We start from the raw sequence: 18,084 nt of genomic DNA, 5'->3' as shown, positions 1-18,084 counted from the left end.
CATTAATTCCATTAAAAGTCTGAGGGGATTTAAGTTCTAAACTCCGATTTTGGGGGATGTTTTAGGAGATTTGCGGTTTTAATGAGTTTGAGGAGAAATTGAGGGCGATTTAAGGTTTAAATTAACCATTTTGGGTGAATTTGTGAGGGAATTTGGGGTAAAAGTCGCAGTTTTGAGGACCCTGAGGAGGCATTTGGGGCAAAACTCAGATTTTTGTCATTTTGAACAGATTTGGTTTTGATAATTCAAAAGCAAATCCTTGTTTTGGGGGATTTTAGCAAAAAAAAAAAAAAAAATTATTTTGGTGACTTTAGGAGAGAATTTGAGGTAAAACTTCAGGGTTTGGGGAATTTAGGAAGAGCCTGAGGCACTTTGAGGTAAAAAGCGAAGTTTCTGTTAAATTTTCAGCAGATTTGAGGTAAAAGTTGCAATTTTTTGTGGATTCCTGAGGAATTTGTGGCCAAATCCTCATTTTCCACGTGTTTGTGAGGCGATTTGAGGTAAAAATTGCAATTTTGGGGGGGATTTGTGCCAAAATTCACAACTTTGTTGAGGTTTTGAGGGGATTTGAGGTAAAAATCACATTTTTTGTGGGTTTATGAGGGGATTCGAGGCAAAAATCCGATTTTTGGTCACTTTGTGAGGGATTTTTGAGGGGAAACTCGGAGTTTTTGAGGCAATTTTGGTCAGAAATTCAGAATTTTGTGGGTTTTGGGCAAAATGTGGGGATTTTGGGGGAAAATATGGGGATTTAAAGGAGGGAGGGCAACAAAAAAGTAAATTAATGAGAAATAGAATTTCAGGGAGTAATTAAAATTAAATTAAATTAAGTTTTCCGGAATCTGCCCCCATTCAGGCGCTGATGTTGGAGAACCTCCAGAAGCACTCGAGCCCCCACCCCACCTTCCAGCCCAACTCCCAGGTGAGGCCCCCAAAAATCCCCAAATTCACCCCAAATTTACAGAAACCCCCCCAAAATTCCCAAAATTTCCCAGAAATGTTTCAAAATCCACCCAAAATTCCCTCAAATTCCCCCGAAACCTCCCCAAATCCCCAGCAAAATTTCATTAAATTCCCTCAAATTATTTCTAAAATTCCCCAAAATTTCTTTAAATTACCCCAGTAGATCCTGAAATTTCCTCCAAAAAATCCCCAAAATCACCAAAAAAATCTGAAAAAATTCCAAAAATTCCAATTTTTTTTTTTGGAATTCCCGATTTTTGGAATCGTGGGTTGGAAAGGCTTCGCTCAATTCCTAAAAAAGCATCAAAAAATCGCCCAAAAATAATGAAAAATCTCCAAAATTTGTCGAATATAGTAAAAAAAAAATCACCAAAAAATTCCTAAAAAAAGGGGAAAAAGTTGCCAAAATCCCAAATTTTTGGGAATTCCCAATTTTTGGAATCTCGGGTTGGAAAGGCTTGGCTTTATCCCTAAAACCTATTTAAAAATCCCTAAAAAAAAAAAAATCATTAAAATCTCTAAAAATCGCCAAAAAACTCTCAAAATTCACCCAAAAATTCCCCCAAAAAATGGGAAAAATTCCCCAAAAATTATTAAAAATCCCGAATTTTTGGGAATTCCCAATTTTTAGGATCTGGGGGGTGGAACAGCCTCGCTGAACCCACGGGGAGCCCCAAAAAATCATCAAAAAATCACCAAAAATCGCCATAAAAATGCCCCAAAAAATTCCCCAAAAATTGGGGAAAATTCCCAAAACAGGGAAGAAAATCCCAAAATTATTCCCAAAATTTGGGAATTCCCAATTTTTAGGATCTGGGGGTTGGAACAGCCTCGCTGAACCCACGGGGAGCCCCAAAAAATCATCGAAAAATCACCAAAAATCGCCGAAAAATAATCCAAAAAGTGCTCAAAAATTGGGAAAAATTGTCAAAAAATTCCCAAAATAATGAAAAAAAAATCCAGAAAATCCTGAATTTTTGGGAATTCTTAATTTTTAGGATCTGGGGGGTGGAACAGCCTCGCTGAACCCCCGGGGAGCCCCAAAAAATCATCGAAAAATCACCGAAAATCACAAAAAAATAAAAACAAATCACCAAAAATCCCCCCGAAAAATTGGGAAAAATTCCCCAAAAGTGCCCAAAATTCCCAAATTTGGGATAAATTCCCGTTTTTTGGCAGATGGGCGAGGCCATGGGGCAGAACAGCTTCATCAAGCAGTACCTGGAGACCCCAAAATTCTCCCAAAAATCCCCAAAATTTTTTTAAAAAGTCCCCTAAAATCACAAAAGAGACCCCCAAAAAATCGGAAAAAATGCCAGAAAAATTCCTGAATACCCTGAAGTGATCCCAAAATTTAATAATTCCCAATTTTTAGGATCTGGGGGGGTGGAACAGCCTCGCTGAACCCGCGCGGAGCCCCAAAAAATCATCGAAAAATCACCAAAAATCATCAAAAAACGCCCAAAAAAGCCCCAAAAATTGGGGGCAAATTCCCCAAAAGTGCCCAAAATTCCCAAATTTGGGATAAATTCCCGTTTTTTTGGCAGATGGGCGAGGCCATGGGGCAGAACAGCTTCATCAAGCAGTACCTGGAGAAGCAGCAGGAGCTGCTCCAGCAGCGCCGGGACCCCCCCGAGCCCCACGGTGAGACCCCAAAAATCCACAAATTCACCCCAAAAACCCCAAATCCACCCCAAAACCCCAAATCCAGCATGTTCATCTCAAATTTCACCCCCAAAACCCCAAATTCCACCACAAAACCCACCAAAATTTACCCCAAAATCCCCCAAATTCCACCCCAAAAACCCCAAATCCACCAAATTCATCTCAAATTCCACCCCAAAAACCCCAAATTCACCCCAAAAACCCCAAATTCACCCCAAAAAACCCAAATCCACCCCAAAATTCCCAAATTCCACCCCAAAATCCCCAAATCCCACCCCAAAATCCCCAAATCCACCAAATTCATGTCAAATTCCACCCCAAAATCCCCAAATTCATCCCAAAATCCCCAAATTCACCCAAAATCTCCAAATTCCACCCCAAAATCCCCAAATCCACCCCAAAAACCCCAAATTCCACACCAAAAACCCCAAATTTCACCCCAAAAACCCCAAATCCACCAAATTCATCTCAAATTTCCCCCCAAAATCCCAAATTTCACCCCAAAAATTCCCCAATATTCCCAAATTCACCCCAAAAAATCCCCAAATTTCCCCCAAAAACTCCCCAAATTTCACCCCAAAAATTTCCCAAAATCCCCAAATTTCCGCCCCAAAAATTTCCCAAAATCCCCAAATTTCACCCCAAAAATTCCCAAAATCCCCAAATTTCCGCCCCAAAAATTTCCCAAAATGTCCAAATTTCACCCAAAACCCCCAAATCTCACCCCAAAAGTTCCCCAAATTTCACCCGAAAAATTTCCCACAATCCCCAAATTTCACCCCTAAAATTCCCCAAAATTCTCAAATTTCACCCCAAGACACCAAATTTCACCCCAAAAATTCCCCAAATTTCACCCCCAAAAATTTCCCAAAATCCCCAAATTTCACCCCAAAATCCCCAAATTCCACCCCAAAAAATTCCCAAAATTCTTAAATTTCACCCCAAAATCCCCAAATTTCCCCCAAAAATTCCCCAAATTTCACCCCAAAAATTTCCCAAAATCCCCAAATTTCACCCCAAAAATTCCCAAAATCCCCAAATTTCACCCCAAAAATTCCCAAAATCCCCAAATTTCACCCCAAAACCCCAAATCTCACCCCAAAAATTCCCCAAATTTCACCCGAAAAATTTCCCACAATCCCCAAATTTCACCCCAAAAATTCCCAAAATCCCCAAATTTCACCCCAAAACCCCAAATTTCACCCCAAAAATTCCCCAAATTTCACCCCCAAGAATTTCCCAAAATCCCCAAATTTCACCCCAAAATCCCCAAATTCCACCCCAAAAAATTCCCAAAATTCTTAAATTTCACCCCAAAATGCCCAAATTTCCCCCAAAAATTCCCCAAATTCCCCCCCAAAAATTTCCCAAAATCCCCAAATTTCACCCCAAAAATTCCCAAAATCCCCAAATTTCACCCCAAAACCCCAAATTTCACCCCAAAAATTCCCCAAATTTCACCCCCAAAAATTTCCCAAAATCCCCAAATTTCACCCCAAAATCCCCAAATTCCACCCCAAAAAATTCCCAAAATTCTTAAATTTCACCCCAAAATCCCCAAATTTCCCCCAAAAATTCCCCAAATTTCACCCCAAAAATTTCCCAAAATCCCCAAATTTCACCCCAAAAATTCCCAAAATCCCCAAATTTCACCCCAAAAATTCCCAAAATCCCCAAATTTCACCCCAAAACCCCAAATCTCACCCCAAAAATTCCCCAAATTTCACCCGAAAAATTTCCCACAATCCCCAAATTTCACCCCAAAAATTCCCAAAATCCCCAAATTTCACCCCAAAACCCCAAATTTCACCCCAAAAATTCCCCAAATTTCACCCCCAAGAATTTCCCAAAATCCCCAAATTTCACCCCAAAATCCCCAAATTCCACCCCAAAAAATTCCCAAAATTCTTAAATTTCACCCCAAAATGCCCAAATTTCCCCCAAAAATTCCCCAAATTTCACCCCAAAAATTTCCCAAAATCCCCAAATTTCACCCCAAAAATTCCCAAAATCCCCAAATTTCACCCCAAAACCCCAAATTTCACCCCAAAAATTCCCCAAATTTCACCCCCCAAAAATTTCCCAAAATCCCCAAATTTCACCCCAAAATCCCCAAATTCCGCCCCAAAAAATTCCCAAAATTCTTAAATTTCACCCCAAAATCCCCAAATTTCCCCCAAAAATTCCCCAAATTTCACCCCAAAAATTTCCCAAAATCCCCAAATTTCACCCCAAAATTTCCCAAAATCCCCAAATTTCACCCCAAAACCCCAAATCTCACCCCAAAAATTCCCCAAATTTCACCCGAAAAATTTCCCACAATCCCCAAATTTCACCCCAAAAATTCCCAAAATCCCCAAATTTCACCCCAAAACCCCAAATTTCACCCCAAAAATTCCCCAAATTTCACCCCCAAAAATTTCCCAAAATCCCCAAATTTCACCCCAAAATCCCCAAATTCCACCCCAAAAAATTCCCAAAATTCTTAAATTTCACCCCAAAATGCCCAAATTTCCCCCAAAAATTCCCCAAATTCCCCCCCAAAAATTTCCCAAAATCCCCAAATTTCACCCCAAAAATTCCCAAAATCCCCAAATTCCCCTCCAAAAATTTCCCAAAATCCCCAAATTTCACCCAAAACCCCCAAATCTCACCCCAAAAATTCCCCAAATTTCACCCGAAAAATTTCCCAAAATCCCCAAATTTCACCCCAAAAATTCCCAAAATCCCCAAATTTCACCCCAAAACCCCAAATTTCACCCCAAAAATTCCCCAAATTTCACCCCCCAAAAATTTCCCAAAATCCCCAAATTTCACCCCAAAATCCCCAAATTTCACCCCAAAAAATTCCCAAAATTCTTAAATTTCACCCCAAAATCCCCAAATTTCCCCCAAAAATTCCCCAAATTTCACCCCAAAAATTCCCAAAATCCCCAAATTTCACCCCAAAAATTCCCAAAATCCCCAAATTTCACCCCAAAAATTCCCAAAATCCCCAAATTTCACCCCAAAACCCCAAATTTCACCCCAAAAATTCCCCAAATTTCACCCCCAAAAATTTCCCAAAGTCTCCAAATTTCACCCCAAAATCCCCAAATTCCACCCCAAAAAATTCCCAAAATTCTTAAATTTCACCCCAAAATGCCCAAATTTCCCCCAACTTTGGATTTTTTGCAGCGTCGGAGGCGGGGGAGGAGGAGGAGGAGGAGGAGGAAGGCGCGGGGAGGAAGGAGCGGCGCAGGGCGGTGAGGAAACGCCAATTTGGGCGCTTTTATTAAAATTCGCATTTTTGGGGGAAATTTGGGGCTTTTTGATCAATTTTTGGTTTTTGAATTCAATTTTTTGGGGGCGTTTTTGGGGATTTTTGGTTGAATTTTGGGGGTTTTTGGTTGAATTTTGGGGGTTTTTGGTTTAATTTTTGTTTTTTTTTTTTGTTTAATTTTGGGGTTTTTTTTGTTTAATTTTGGGGTTTTTTTTGGGGGGGTTTTTTGTTTAATTTTGGGGTTTTTTGGTTTAATTTTGGGGTTTTTTTGTTTAATTTTGGGGATTTTTGGTTTAATTTTGGGCTTTTTAAATTGAATTTTTGGAAATGGGGAAATTCGGAAATGGGGGAATTTGGAAACGGGGAATTGGAAATGGAAATTTGGAAATGGGGAAATTTGGGCGCTTTTGGGGCTTTTATTAAAATTCGCATTTTTGGGGGAAATTTGGGGGTTTTTGATCAATTTTTGGTTTTTGAATTCAATTTTTTGGGGGCGTTTTTGGGGATTTTTGGTTGAATTTGGGGGTTTTTGGTTGAATTTTGGTTTTTTTCTTTGTTTAATTTTGGGTTTTTTTTGTTTAATTTTGGAGTTTTTTGGTTTAATTTTGGGGGTTTTTGTGATTGAATTTTGGAGTTTTTCGGTTGAATTTTGGGGTTTTTTTTGGTTTAATTTTGGGGATTTTTGGTTGAATTTGGGATTTTTTTGTTGAATTTTGGGGTTTTTTGGTTTAATTTTGGGGTTTTTGAATTGAACTTTTTGGGGGCGTTTTTTGGGGATTTTTGGTTTAGTTTGGGGTTTTTTTTGTTTAATTTTGGGGTTTTTTGGTCTAATTTTCTTTTTTATTTGTTTAATTTTGGGGTTTTTTGGTTTAATTTTGGGGTTTTTAAATTGAATTTTTGGAAATGGGGAAATTCGGAAATGGGCATTCGGAAATGGGGAATTGGAAATGGAAATTTGGAAATGGAAATTTGGAAATGGGGAAATTTGGGCGCTTTTGGGGCTTTTATTAAAATTCGCATTTTTGGGGGAAATTTGGGGGTTTTTGATCAATTTTTGGTTTTTGAATTCAATTTTTTGGGGGCGTTTTTGGGGATTTTTGGTTGAATTTTGGGGTTTTTTGGTTGAATTTTGGGGTTTTTTGTTTAATTCTGTTGGGTCTTTTTAGTTTAATTTTGGTTTTGTTTTTTTTGTTTAATTTTGGGGGTTTTTTTGGTTTAATTTTGGGTTTTTTTGGTTTAATTTGGGGTTTTTTTTTTGTTTAATGAGGGTTTTTTTAATTTAATTTTTGGGGTTTTTTTGTTTAATTTTGGGGTTTTTTTTTGTTTAATTTTGGGGATTTTTGGTTTAATTTTGTTTTTTTTTTTGTTTAATTTTGGGGTTTTTTTGTTTAATTTTGTTTTTGTTTTTTTGGTTTAATTTTGGGGTTTTTTGGTTTAATTTTGGGGGTTTTTTTTGTTTAATTTTGGGGATTTTTTGTTTAATTTTGGTTTTGTTTTTTTGGTTTAATTTTGGGGTTTTTTTTGTTTAATTTTGGGGATTTTTGGTTTAATTTTGGGCTTTTTAAATTGAATTTTTGGAAATGGGAAAATTCGGAAATGGGGGAATTTGGAAACGGGGAATTGGAAATGGAAATTTGGAAATGGAAATTTGGAAATGGGGAAATTTGGGCGCTTTTGGGGCTTTTATTAAAATTCGCATTTTTGGTGGAAATTTGGGGGTTTTTGATCAATTTTTGGTTTTCGAATTCAATTTTTGGGGGCTTTTTTGGGGATTTTTGGTTGAATTTTGGGGTTTTTTTGTTGAATTTTTTTTTTTGTTGAATTTTTTTTGTTGTTTAATTTTGGGGATTTTTGGTTTAATTTTGGGGTTTTAAATTGAATTTTTGGGGGCGTTTTTGGGGATTTTTGGTTTAATTTTGGGGTTCTTTTGTTTAATTTTTGGGGTATTTTTGTTTAATTTTTGGGGGGTTTTTTTGTTTAATTTTGGGTTTTTTTGGTTGAATTTTGGGGTTTTTAAATTGAATTTTTGGGGGCGTTTTTGGGGTTTTTTGGTTGAATTTTGGGGTTTTTTGGTTTAATTTTAAGGGTATTTTTGGTTTAATTTTTGGGTTTTTTTTTGTTTAATGTTGGGGTTTTTTGGTTTAATTTTGGGGTTTTTTTGTTTAATTTTGTGGTTTTTAAATTGAATTTTTGGGGGCGTTTTTGGGGATTTTTGGTTGAATTTTGGGGATTTTTGGTTTAATTTTGGGGGTTTTTTTGTTTAAATTTGGGGGTTTTTTTGTTTAATTTTGGGGTTTTAAATTGAATTTTTGGGGGTGGTTTTGGGGATTTTTGGTTGAATTTTGGGGTTTTTTGGTTTAATTTTGGGGTTTTTTAGTTTAGTTTTCTTTTTTTTTTTGTTAAATTTTGGGGTTTTTTGGTTGAATTTTGGGGTTTTTAAATTAAATTTTTGGGGGCGTTTTTGGGGATTTTTGGTTGAATTTTGGGGATTTTTGGTTTAATTTTAAGGTTTTTTTTTGGTTTAATTTTTGGGGTTTTTTTGTTTAATTTTAGGGATTTTGGGTTTAATTTTGGGGTTAAGTTGAATTTTTGGGGGCGTTTTTGGGGATTTTTGGTTGAATTTTGGGGTTTTTTGGTTTAATTTTTGGGGGGTTTTTTTGTTTAATTTTGGGGGGTTTTTTAATTTAATTTTGGGTTTTTTGGTTTAATTTTGTTGGTTTTTTGGGTTTTTTTCTTTATATTTGGGGTTTTTAAAATCTTTTGGGATTTTCTATTTCATTTTTGTGTTTTGTGTCAAATCCCCCCATTTTTAGGTGGAATTTCCCCATTTTTGGGCAGAATTTCCCCATTTTGGGGTCAATTCTCTCATTTTTTAAAACCTCTCACATTCTGGGTGAATTCTGCGAGTTTTGGGTCAAATTTTCCAATTTTTAAGTGTAATTTTCCCTTTTTTGGGTTTATTTCTTTCACTTTTTATTCCAATTTTTTCTTTTTAAAATCTCTACATCTCTATTTTTTATCTATTTAATTAATTTATTTATTTAATTGATTTTATTGATTCAATTTTGGGTGAAATTCTTGGGATTTCAGCTGAAATTTCTCAATTTTTCTGCTTTTTTTTCCCCGCCAGACCCGCTCGGCCCCGCCCCCCGGCCCCGCCCCCGAGTCAGGCCCCGCCCCCCGGCGCCGTCGCCCTGCCCCTTCCTCGGGCCCGCAGGGGGAGGAGGAGGAAGAGGAGGAGGAGGAGGAAGACGAGGAGGAGGAGGAGGAGGAAGAGGAGGAAGAAACCCCGAAAGCGGCAGAAATTGCCCCGGAAAAACCGGAAACGGGGGCGGAGCCAAGCCGGGGGGCGGAGCCCGAACCCAAGCGGGAGGAGGCGGGGCTAAAACAGGAAGAGGCGGAGACAAAACCGGAAGCAGAGGCCGAACAGGAAGCGGAGGCCCAACAGGAAGTGGAGAGCAAACAGGAAGTGGAAGTCAAACAGGAAGTGGAAGTCAAACAGGAAGTGGAGGCGGAACAGGAAGTGGAGGCGGAACAGGAAGTGGAGGCAGAACAGGAAGCGGAGGCCGAACCGGAAGCGGAGGCCGAACAGGAAGTGGAGGCCAAACAGGAAGTGGAGGATTCCCCTCCCCCCAGCCGGGGAAGCCCCTCCCCTCCCTCCCTGCAGGGGGCGGGGCCTGAGAAGGAGGCGGAGCTTCCGGCCGAGGGGGAGGGGCTCCGGAAGGAGGAGGAGGAGGAGGACGAAGAGGAGGAAGAGGAGCCCCTCCCCCCCCTGCTGAGCGCCGAGGCCCCGCCCCCTGCGCGCCCCTCCCCCGCCCCCTCCTCCTCCTCCTCCTCCTCCCCGGCCTCGTCCGCCCCCCCCTCCCCCCGCGGGGGCGGGGCTCAGGTGAGTGACAGGGACAAAAGGGGGCGGGGCTTAAAGGGATGGGGGGAGGGGGCGACGCGGGGCGAGGCCACGCCCACCGCGGGCTGAATATGCAAATTGTGTCCCCAGGAGGGGGAGGGGCTGCGCGGGGACCGCCCCCAGGAGGAGAGGTGAGCGGGGGAGGGGCGGGAAACAAAGGGGGGGGGGGAGAAATTTGGGGAAATTTGGGGGATTTTGAGGAAAATTGAGGAATTTGGGGGGAAATTGGGGAAATTTGGGGGAAAATTTGGGGGATTTTGGGGAAAAATTGAGGGATTTGGGGGGAAATTTGGGAAAATTTGGGGGAAATTTGGGGGATTTTGAGGAAAATTGGGAAAATTTGGGGGATTTTGAGGAAAATTGACGAATTTGGGGGCAATTTGGGGGATTTTCAGGAAACTTGAGGGATTTGGGGGAAATTGGGGGATTTTGAGGAAAATTGAGGGATTTGGGGGAAAATTTGGGGGAAATTTTGGGGGATTTTGAGTAAAATTGACAAATCTGGGGGATTTTGAGGAAAATTGAGGAATTTGGGGGGAAATTTGGGGGCAATTTGGGGGATTTTGAGGAAAATTGATGAATTTGGGGGGAAATTTGGGGGAAATTTTGGTGGATTTTGAGGAAAATTGAGGAATTTTGGGGGAAATTTTGGGGATTTTTAGGAAAATTAAAGAATTTGGGGGGAAATTTGGGGGATTTTGAGGAAAATCGAGGAATTTGGGGGGAAATTCCGGGAATTGGGGGCAAATTGAGAGAATTCGGCCCAATTTGGGGGAAATTTGGGGGAATTTGGGGGAAATTTTATTGGGGTTTTGGGGAATTTGTGAGCGTCGGGGCAATTTTGAGGAAAGTTTGGGGTTTTTTGGGCGATTTAAGGAGATTTGGGGGAGATTTCTGTGAATTTAAGGGGGTTTTGTGGAAATTTGTCGAAATTTGTGAGATTTTCAGGAAATTTTGGGGTCTCAAAATGGGTTTGGGGCGGGGGGGGGGGGTCCTGGTGGAATTTTGGGGGGATTTTGGGGTAAATTTGTGGAATTTTGGGGGTCCCGGGGTCTCTGAATGGGTCTGGGGTCGTTATTGGGGGTCCTTTTTTGGGTACGGGGTGAATTTTTGGGGGAATTTTGGAGAATTTTGGGGTTTTTTGGGTCCCTAATTGGGTCTGGGGGCCGCGGTGGGCGTGGCTTGCCCTTATATGGCAACGCTAAACCCCGCCCCCTGAAAGCCCCTCATTAGCATTAACCCCGCCCTCCCACCCCCTTTTAAGGAGATAGCCCCGCCCCTTTTTAACTCCTTATACAGCCGCTCTGCTGTTCTTTAACCACGCCCTCTCGGCGTGCTGATTGGCTGGTTTTTCCTTACCACGCCCCCCGCGGCGTCGCCCATTGGCCACGCCTGGCGGCCCCGCCTCCTCTGCGGCGCGGGGCATGCTGGGATCGCGGCAAGATGGCGGCCCCGCCCGGCTGCGGCCGCCCCGCACAATAGCGGGGGGGGGAGGGGGCGCGGGGTGAGGCGGCAAAAGGGGAAAAAAGGGGAAAAAATGGGAAAAAATGGGGAAAAAAGGGGAAAAAGGGTGAAAAGTGAGGGGGGAGCGGGGCGGGAACGGGGAGAGGGAGGGAAAGGGGGCGGCGGGAAGGCGGGAAAGGGGGAGGGGGTCGTGAGGGGAGAGGGGTTCGGGTGTAAAAGCGGATTTTCGTGAGGGGAAAATTGGGATTTTTGAGGGAAAAATGGAGATTTCTGAGGGAAAAGTAGAGGGTTTTGTGCGGAAAACGGGGATTTTTGTGGGTAAAATGAGGGTTTTGAGAGAAAAACGGGATTTTTGTGAGGGAAAATGAGGATTTTGGAAGGGGAAGTGAGGGTTTTATGAAGGGAAAGTGGGGGTTTTTGTGAGAGAAATGATGATTTTTGAGAGGTCGAGGGGGGTTTCTGTGGAAAAAATGAGGATTTTTGTGGGAGAAAAGGGATTTTTGAGGAGAAAAAAGGGGAAATTGGGGGTAAAAAAGGGATTTTGGAGGAGGATTTGCGGGGTTTTGGGGGTAATTTTGGGATTTTTGTGGAGAAAAAAGGGGAAAAGGGAGGCCGGGAAATGGGCAGAGGGTCGTGAGGGGTGTGGGGGGAACGGGGGATTTTTGTGAGGGAGAAATGGGGATTTTTGTGGGGAAAATTGGGATTTTTGAGGGAAAAATGGAGATTTCTGAGGGAAAAGTAGAGGGTTTTGTGCGGAAAACGGGGATTTTTGTGGGTAAAATGAGGGTTTTGAGAGAAAAACGGGATTTTTGTGAGGGAAAATGAGGATTTTGGAAGGGGAAGTGAGGGTTTTATGAAGGGAAAGTGGGGGTTTTTGTGAGAGAAATGATGATTTTTGAGAGGTCGAGGGGGGTTTCTGTGGAAAAAATGAGGATTTTTGTGGGAGAAAAGGGATTTTTGAGGAGAAAAAAGGGGAAATTGGGGGTAAAAAAGGGATTTTGGAGGAGGATTTGAGGGGTTTTGGGGGTAATTTTAGGATTTTTGTGGGGAAAATGATGATTTTTGAGAGGTCGAGGGGGGGTTTCTGTGGAAAAAACGAGGATTTTTGTGGGAGAAAAGGGATTTTTGAGGAGAAAAAAGGGGAAATTGGGGGTAAGAAAGGGATTTTTGAGAAGGATTTGAGGGGTTTTGGGGGTAATTTTGGAATTTTTGTGGAGAAAAAAGGGGAAAAGGGAGGGCGGGAAATGGGGAGGGGGTCGTGAGGGGTGTGGGGGGAATGGGGGATTTTTGTGAGGGAGAAATGGGGATTTTTGTGGGGAAAATTGAGATTTTTGTGGGGAAATTGCGATTTTTAAGGGAGATGTGTGGGGTTTTGTGCGGAAAACGGGGAGTTTTGTGGGTAAAATGAGGGTTTTGAGAGAAAAATTGGATTTTTGTGATTAAAAATGGGTGTTTTTGTGGGGAAAGCGGGCGTTTTATGAGGGGAAAGTGGCAGGGTTTTGAGGGGAAAATGGGAATTTTGGGGGTAAAATGAGGGTTTTGAGAAAAAAATGGGATTTTTGTGAGATAAAATGAGAATTTTTGTGGGGAAAAAAATTTTTTTGGGGAGGTAAAAGGAGGATTTTTGAGGGGTTTTTGAGGGAAACATGGGATTTAGTGGGGAAAAATGATTTTTTTTGTGGGGGGAATTGGGGTTTTTGAGTAGAAAATCGGGATTTTTGAGGAAAATGGGAGTTTTATGAGGGAAAAATGGGGATTTTGGGGGTAAAATGAGGATTTTGAGAAAAAAATGGGATTTTTGTGAGATAAAATAGGGATTTTTGTGGGAAAAAAAGATTTTTTGGGAGGTAAAAGGATTTTTGTGGGGAATGTGAGGGGTTTCTGAGGGAAACACGGGATTTAGTGGGGAAAAATTATTATTTTTTTGTGGGGGGAATTGGGGTTTTGGAGGAAAATGGGGGTTTTATGAGGGAAAAATGGGGATTTTTGTGGGGAAAATGGGGATTTTTGTGAGGGGAAAATGGGGATTTTTGTGAGGGGAAAATTGGGATTTTTGAGGAGAAAACCGGGATTTTTGTGGGGAAAATTGGGATTTTTGTGAGGGGAAAATTGGGATTTTTGTGTGGAGAATTGGGATTTTTGTGGGGAAAATGGGATTTTTGTGGGGAAAATGGGGATTTTTGTAAGGGGAAAATTGGAATTTTTGTGGAGAAAATGGGGATTTTTGTGGGGAAAATGGGAATTTCTGTGTGGAAAATGGGGATTTTTGTGGGTCAAATGAGGGGTTTGAGATAAAAATGGGATTACTGTGGGGAAAATGGGGATTTTTGTGAGGGGAAAATGGGGATTTTTGTGAGGGGAAAATTGGGATTTTTGTGGGGAAAATGGGGATTTTTGTGGGGAAAATGGGGATTTCTGTGGGTCAAATGAGGGGTTTGAGATAAAAATGGGATTACTGTGGTGAAAATTGGGTTTTGTGAGGGGAAAATGGGGATTTTTGTGAGTGGAAAATTGGGATTTTTGTGGGGGAAATTGGGGATTTTTGTGAGGGAAAATTGGGATTTTTGTGAGGGGAAAATGGGGATTTTTGTGAGGGGAAAATTGGGATTTTTGTGGGGGAAATTGGGATTTTTGTGTGGAAAATGGGGATTTTTGTGGGTCAAATGGGGGGTTTGAGATAAAAATGGGATTACTGTGGGGAAAATTGGGATTTTTGTGAGGGGAAAATGGGGATTTTTGTGAGGGGAAAATGGGGATTTTTGCGGGAAAAATTACAATTTGTGAGGGGGAAAAGGGTTTTTTTAATGGAAAAATGGGTGTTTTTGAGGGAAAATCGGGGGAGTTTTTGAAAAAGGAATTTTGAGGGGAGAAAAGGGGGATTTGGGGGAGGAATGGGGGTTTTGTGAGGGGAAATAGGATTTTTTTTTTAAGGGGAAATTGGGTTTTTTGAGGTAAAAAGGATTTTTGTGGGAAAATGGGTGTTTTTTGTGGGAAAATAGGAATTTTTGGAGGTGAAAATGGGGATTTTTGAGGGAAAAAAGGGGAACTTGGAGAGCTTTAATGGGAAAACTGTGCAATTTGTGGGGGAAATTGGGGATTTTTGAGGGTAAATTGGGATTTTTGAGGGTAAATTGGGATTTTCTGAGGGGAAAATGAGGAATTTCTTGGGGAAATTTGGGTTTTATGTGGGAAAATGGGGATTTTGTGAGGGGAAATGGGGATTTTTGGGGCAAATTGGGCACTTTTAAAGGGAAATTGGGGTTTCTGTGAGAGGAAAATGGGGATTTTTGAGAGAAAAGTGAAGTTTTTTGTGGGGAAAATGGGGATTTTGTGAGGGAAAAATGACAATTTTGGGGCAAATTGGGAGCTTTTAAGGGGAAAATGGATTTTTTGTGAGGGGAAAATGGGGATATTTGAGGAGAAACTTGGGATGTTCTGAGGGAAAATGGAGATTTATAAGGGAAAATTGGCAATTTTGTGGGAAAATGGGGATTTCTGTGGGAAAAGGGGAAACCTGTGAGGGAAATCAGAATTTTTGAGGGGCAAATGGAAATTTTTGGGGGGAAAATGGGGATTTCTGAGGGAAAAAAGGGGCAATTTGGGAATTTTAAGGGGCTTTTCGTGGGGAAAATGGGATTTTTTGAGGGGAAAATGATGATTTTTGGGGCAAATTGGGAGTTTTTAGGGGGAAACCGGGTTTTTATGAGGGAAAATGGGGATTTTTTAGGGGAAACAGGGATTTTTATGGAAACAAGAGGAGTTTTGCGGGAAAATTGGGGGTTTTTAAGGGAAAGTGGGATTTTTAAGGGGTAAATGGGGATTTTTTTGAGGGGAAAAACCGGGATTTTTTGAGGGGTAAATGGGGATTTTTGAGGGGTAATTGGGGATTGTTTTGGGGGGGAAATTGGATTTTTACGAGGGGAATTTTTTGGGGGGAAAATGGGGATTTCTGAGGGAAAAAAGGGGCAATTTGGGAATTTTAAGGGGTTTTTCGTGGGGAAAATTGGATTTTTACGAGGGGGGAAAAAAAAAAATTTTCCAAAAAATTCCTGAAAATCCCCAAACCCCCCAAAATCCCCACAAAGCCCCCAAAAAGCCCCAAAACGGCCCCAAAAAGCCCCAAACGGTCCCGATTTGGCCCCCCCAGCTCGGAGCCGGCGCCGCCCATGGAGCCGGGAGCCGCCCCCAGCCCCGCCCCCCCCGAGGTAACCACGGCAACCCAGGGAGGGGGCGGGGCCGGGCGGGCAGGGGGAGGGGCCCGGGTGGGCGGGGGGAGGGGCCGAGGGAGGGGGCGGGGCCGAGGGGGGGAGGGGAAGGGGGGGGGAGCCCCAAAATCCCCAGGTTTGGCCCCAAAACTCGGGGGGGGTGGGGCAAAAATTGGGGGGGGGGGGTTGGGCACCTGAAATTGGGGATTTTCACCCGAAATTGGGGATTTTCAACCGAAACTGGGATTTTTAACCAAGAATTGGGGATTTTACCCCGAAATTGGGGACTTTTAACCCAAAATTGGGTTTTTTAACCCGAAATTGGGAACTTTTAAACCCAAAACTCGGAATTTAACCAAAAGTTGGGGGTTTTAATCCAAAATTGGGGTTTTTTAACCCAAAATTGGGAATTTTAAACCCAAAACTGGGATTTTTAACCAAAAATCGGGGATTTCAACCCGAAATTGGGGATTTTTAACCCAAAACTGGGATTTTTAACCAAAAATTGGGGATTTTAACCCAAAATTGGGAATTTTTAACCCACAATTGGGGATTTCTAACCCAAAACTGGGATTTTTAACCAAAAATTGGGGGTTTTAACGCAAAATTGCGTATTTTTAACCCAAAATTGGGGTTTTTAACCAAAAATTGGGAATTTTTAACCCAAAAATTGGGATTTCATTCCCGAAAATTGGGATTTTTTTCCCCATAAATTGGGATTTTTTTTTTGCAAAAATGGGGATTTCTTTCCCAAAAATTGGGATTTTTCTTTCGCAAAAATTTGGGATTTCTTTCCCAAAAATTGGGATATTTCTTTCCCAAAAAATTGGGAGTTTTTTTTTTTTTCCAAAAAATTAGGATTTTTTTTCCCCAAAAATTGGGATTTTTCTTTCCCAAAACTTGTGATTTTTTCCCAAAAAATTGGGGTTTTTTTCCCCAAAAATTCAGATTTTTTTTTCCAAAAATTGGGATTTCTTTCCCAAAAATTGGGATTTTTCTTTCCCTAAAATTGGGAATTTTTTCCCAAAAAATTAGGATTTTTTTTTCCCCGAAAATTGGTTTGTTTTTTTTTTTTTTCCCAAAAATTGGGATTTCAAAAAATTGGGATTTTTCTTTCCCAGAAATTGGCAATTTTTTTTTTTCCCAAAAAATTGGGATTTTTTTTCCCCCAAAATCGGGAATTTTTCCCCCAAAAAACTGCGGGTTTTCCCCCCAAAAAATTTGCATGGTTTTTTTTTTTTTTTTCCCCGAAGTTTTGTGGTTTTTCCCCAACTCCGGGTTTTTCCCCCCAAACCTGGGCCCCTCCCCCTCCCCTGCCCTCCCCTCCCCCACCCCCCGGACCCCCCACACGTCTCTTTTTTGGGCACCCAGCGGAACCTTCCGGAACCCCCCCAAAACGGAGCTCGGAACCTTCCGGAAAAAACCCAAAAAGGCCCCAAAAAGGAGCTCGGGCACCCCCCCCATGACGGCAGAACCAAAAAACCCCAAAATCGCCCCAAAAACCCGGGGCCAAAAACCGACTCGAAACGGCCCCAAAACGGCAAAAAATCGGGGCAGGAACGGACTCGGAAAATCCCCAAAAACGGCAAAAAATTGGGGCAAAAACGGACTCGGAAATGGCCCAAAAACGGCAAAAATTGGGGCAGGAATGGACTCAAAAAAACCCCAAAAATGGCAAAAATCGGGGCGAAGGAAAACCCCAAAAACGGCAAAAATTTGGGGCAGAAATGGACTCGAAAAATCCCCAAAATCTGCAAAAAATTGGGGCAAAAACGGACTCAGAAAAACCCCAAAAATGGCAAAAATTGGGGCAGGAATGGACTCAGAAATGGCCCAAAACCGGCAGAATTTTGGGGCAGGAATGGACTCGAAAAATCCCCAAAAATTGGGGCAAAAATGGACTCAGAAAAACCCCAAAAATGGCAAAAATCGGGGCAGGAATGGACTCGAAAAATCCCCAAAATTTTCAAAAAATTGGGGCAGAAATGGACTCAGAAATGGCCCAAAAATGGCAAAAATTGGGGTGAAGGAAAACCCCAAAACCGGGAAAAATTTGGGGCAGAAATGGACTCGAAAAATCCCCAAAAATGGCAAAAATTGGGGCAAAAACGGACTCAGAAAAACCCCAAAAATTGGGACAAGAATGGACTCAGAAACGGCCGAAAAACGGCAAAAAATGGAGCACGGAGAGACCCCAAAATTGCAAAAATTTGGGGTCAAAATGGACTTGAAAAAACGGCAAAAAACGGGAAACAGAAAAAGCCCAAAAATGGCAAAAATTTCCGGCAAAAACGGACTCAGAAATGGCCCAAAAACGGCAAAAAATGGGAAACACAAAACCCCAAAAATGGCAAAAATCGGGGCAAAAAGGGCCTCAAAAAAGCCCCGAAATTTTATTTTTTGGGTGAAAACGGAGCCTGAGACCCCCGAAAAAATCTGCAAAAATTGGGGCAAAAATTGACTGGAAAAAACCCCAAAAACGGCAAAAATTTGGGGCAGAAATGGACTGGAAAAAACCTCAAAAACGGCAAAAATTGGGGAACGGAAAACCCCAAAATCTGCGAAAATTTGGGGGAAAAACGAAGTGAAAAAATCTCCAAAAACGGCAAAAATTGGGGCAG

The 18,084-nt window shown here is 41.7% G+C and overlaps 1 protein-coding gene across 3 annotated transcripts in view; it reads left to right on the top strand.

Moving 5' to 3' along the window:
* The window catches only part of ACIN1 (apoptotic chromatin condensation inducer 1), a 36,175-nt gene that overhangs the window by 1,839 nt on the left and 16,252 nt on the right, over positions 1-18,084 (top strand). For all 3 annotated transcript variants that reach the window (XM_058823187.1, XM_058823185.1, XM_058823188.1), the window contains exons 2-7: positions 857-922; positions 2,511-2,607; positions 5,806-5,873; positions 9,021-9,776; positions 9,885-9,925; positions 15,406-15,463. In XM_058823187.1, coding sequence (XP_058679170.1) covers positions 857-922; positions 2,511-2,607; positions 5,806-5,873; positions 9,021-9,776; positions 9,885-9,925; positions 15,406-15,463 — 1,086 coding nt within the window. The remainder of the gene's footprint in view (positions 1-856; positions 923-2,510; positions 2,608-5,805; positions 5,874-9,020; positions 9,777-9,884; positions 9,926-15,405; positions 15,464-18,084) is intronic.

This window comes from Ammospiza caudacuta, chromosome 39, assembly GCF_027887145.1.
Source record: "Ammospiza caudacuta isolate bAmmCau1 chromosome 39, bAmmCau1.pri, whole genome shotgun sequence".
Lineage (NCBI taxonomy): Eukaryota > Metazoa > Chordata > Aves > Passeriformes > Passerellidae > Ammospiza > Ammospiza caudacuta.
Note: the sequence above shows the minus strand (reverse complement) of the source record. Positions and strands in the feature narration are given on the sequence as shown.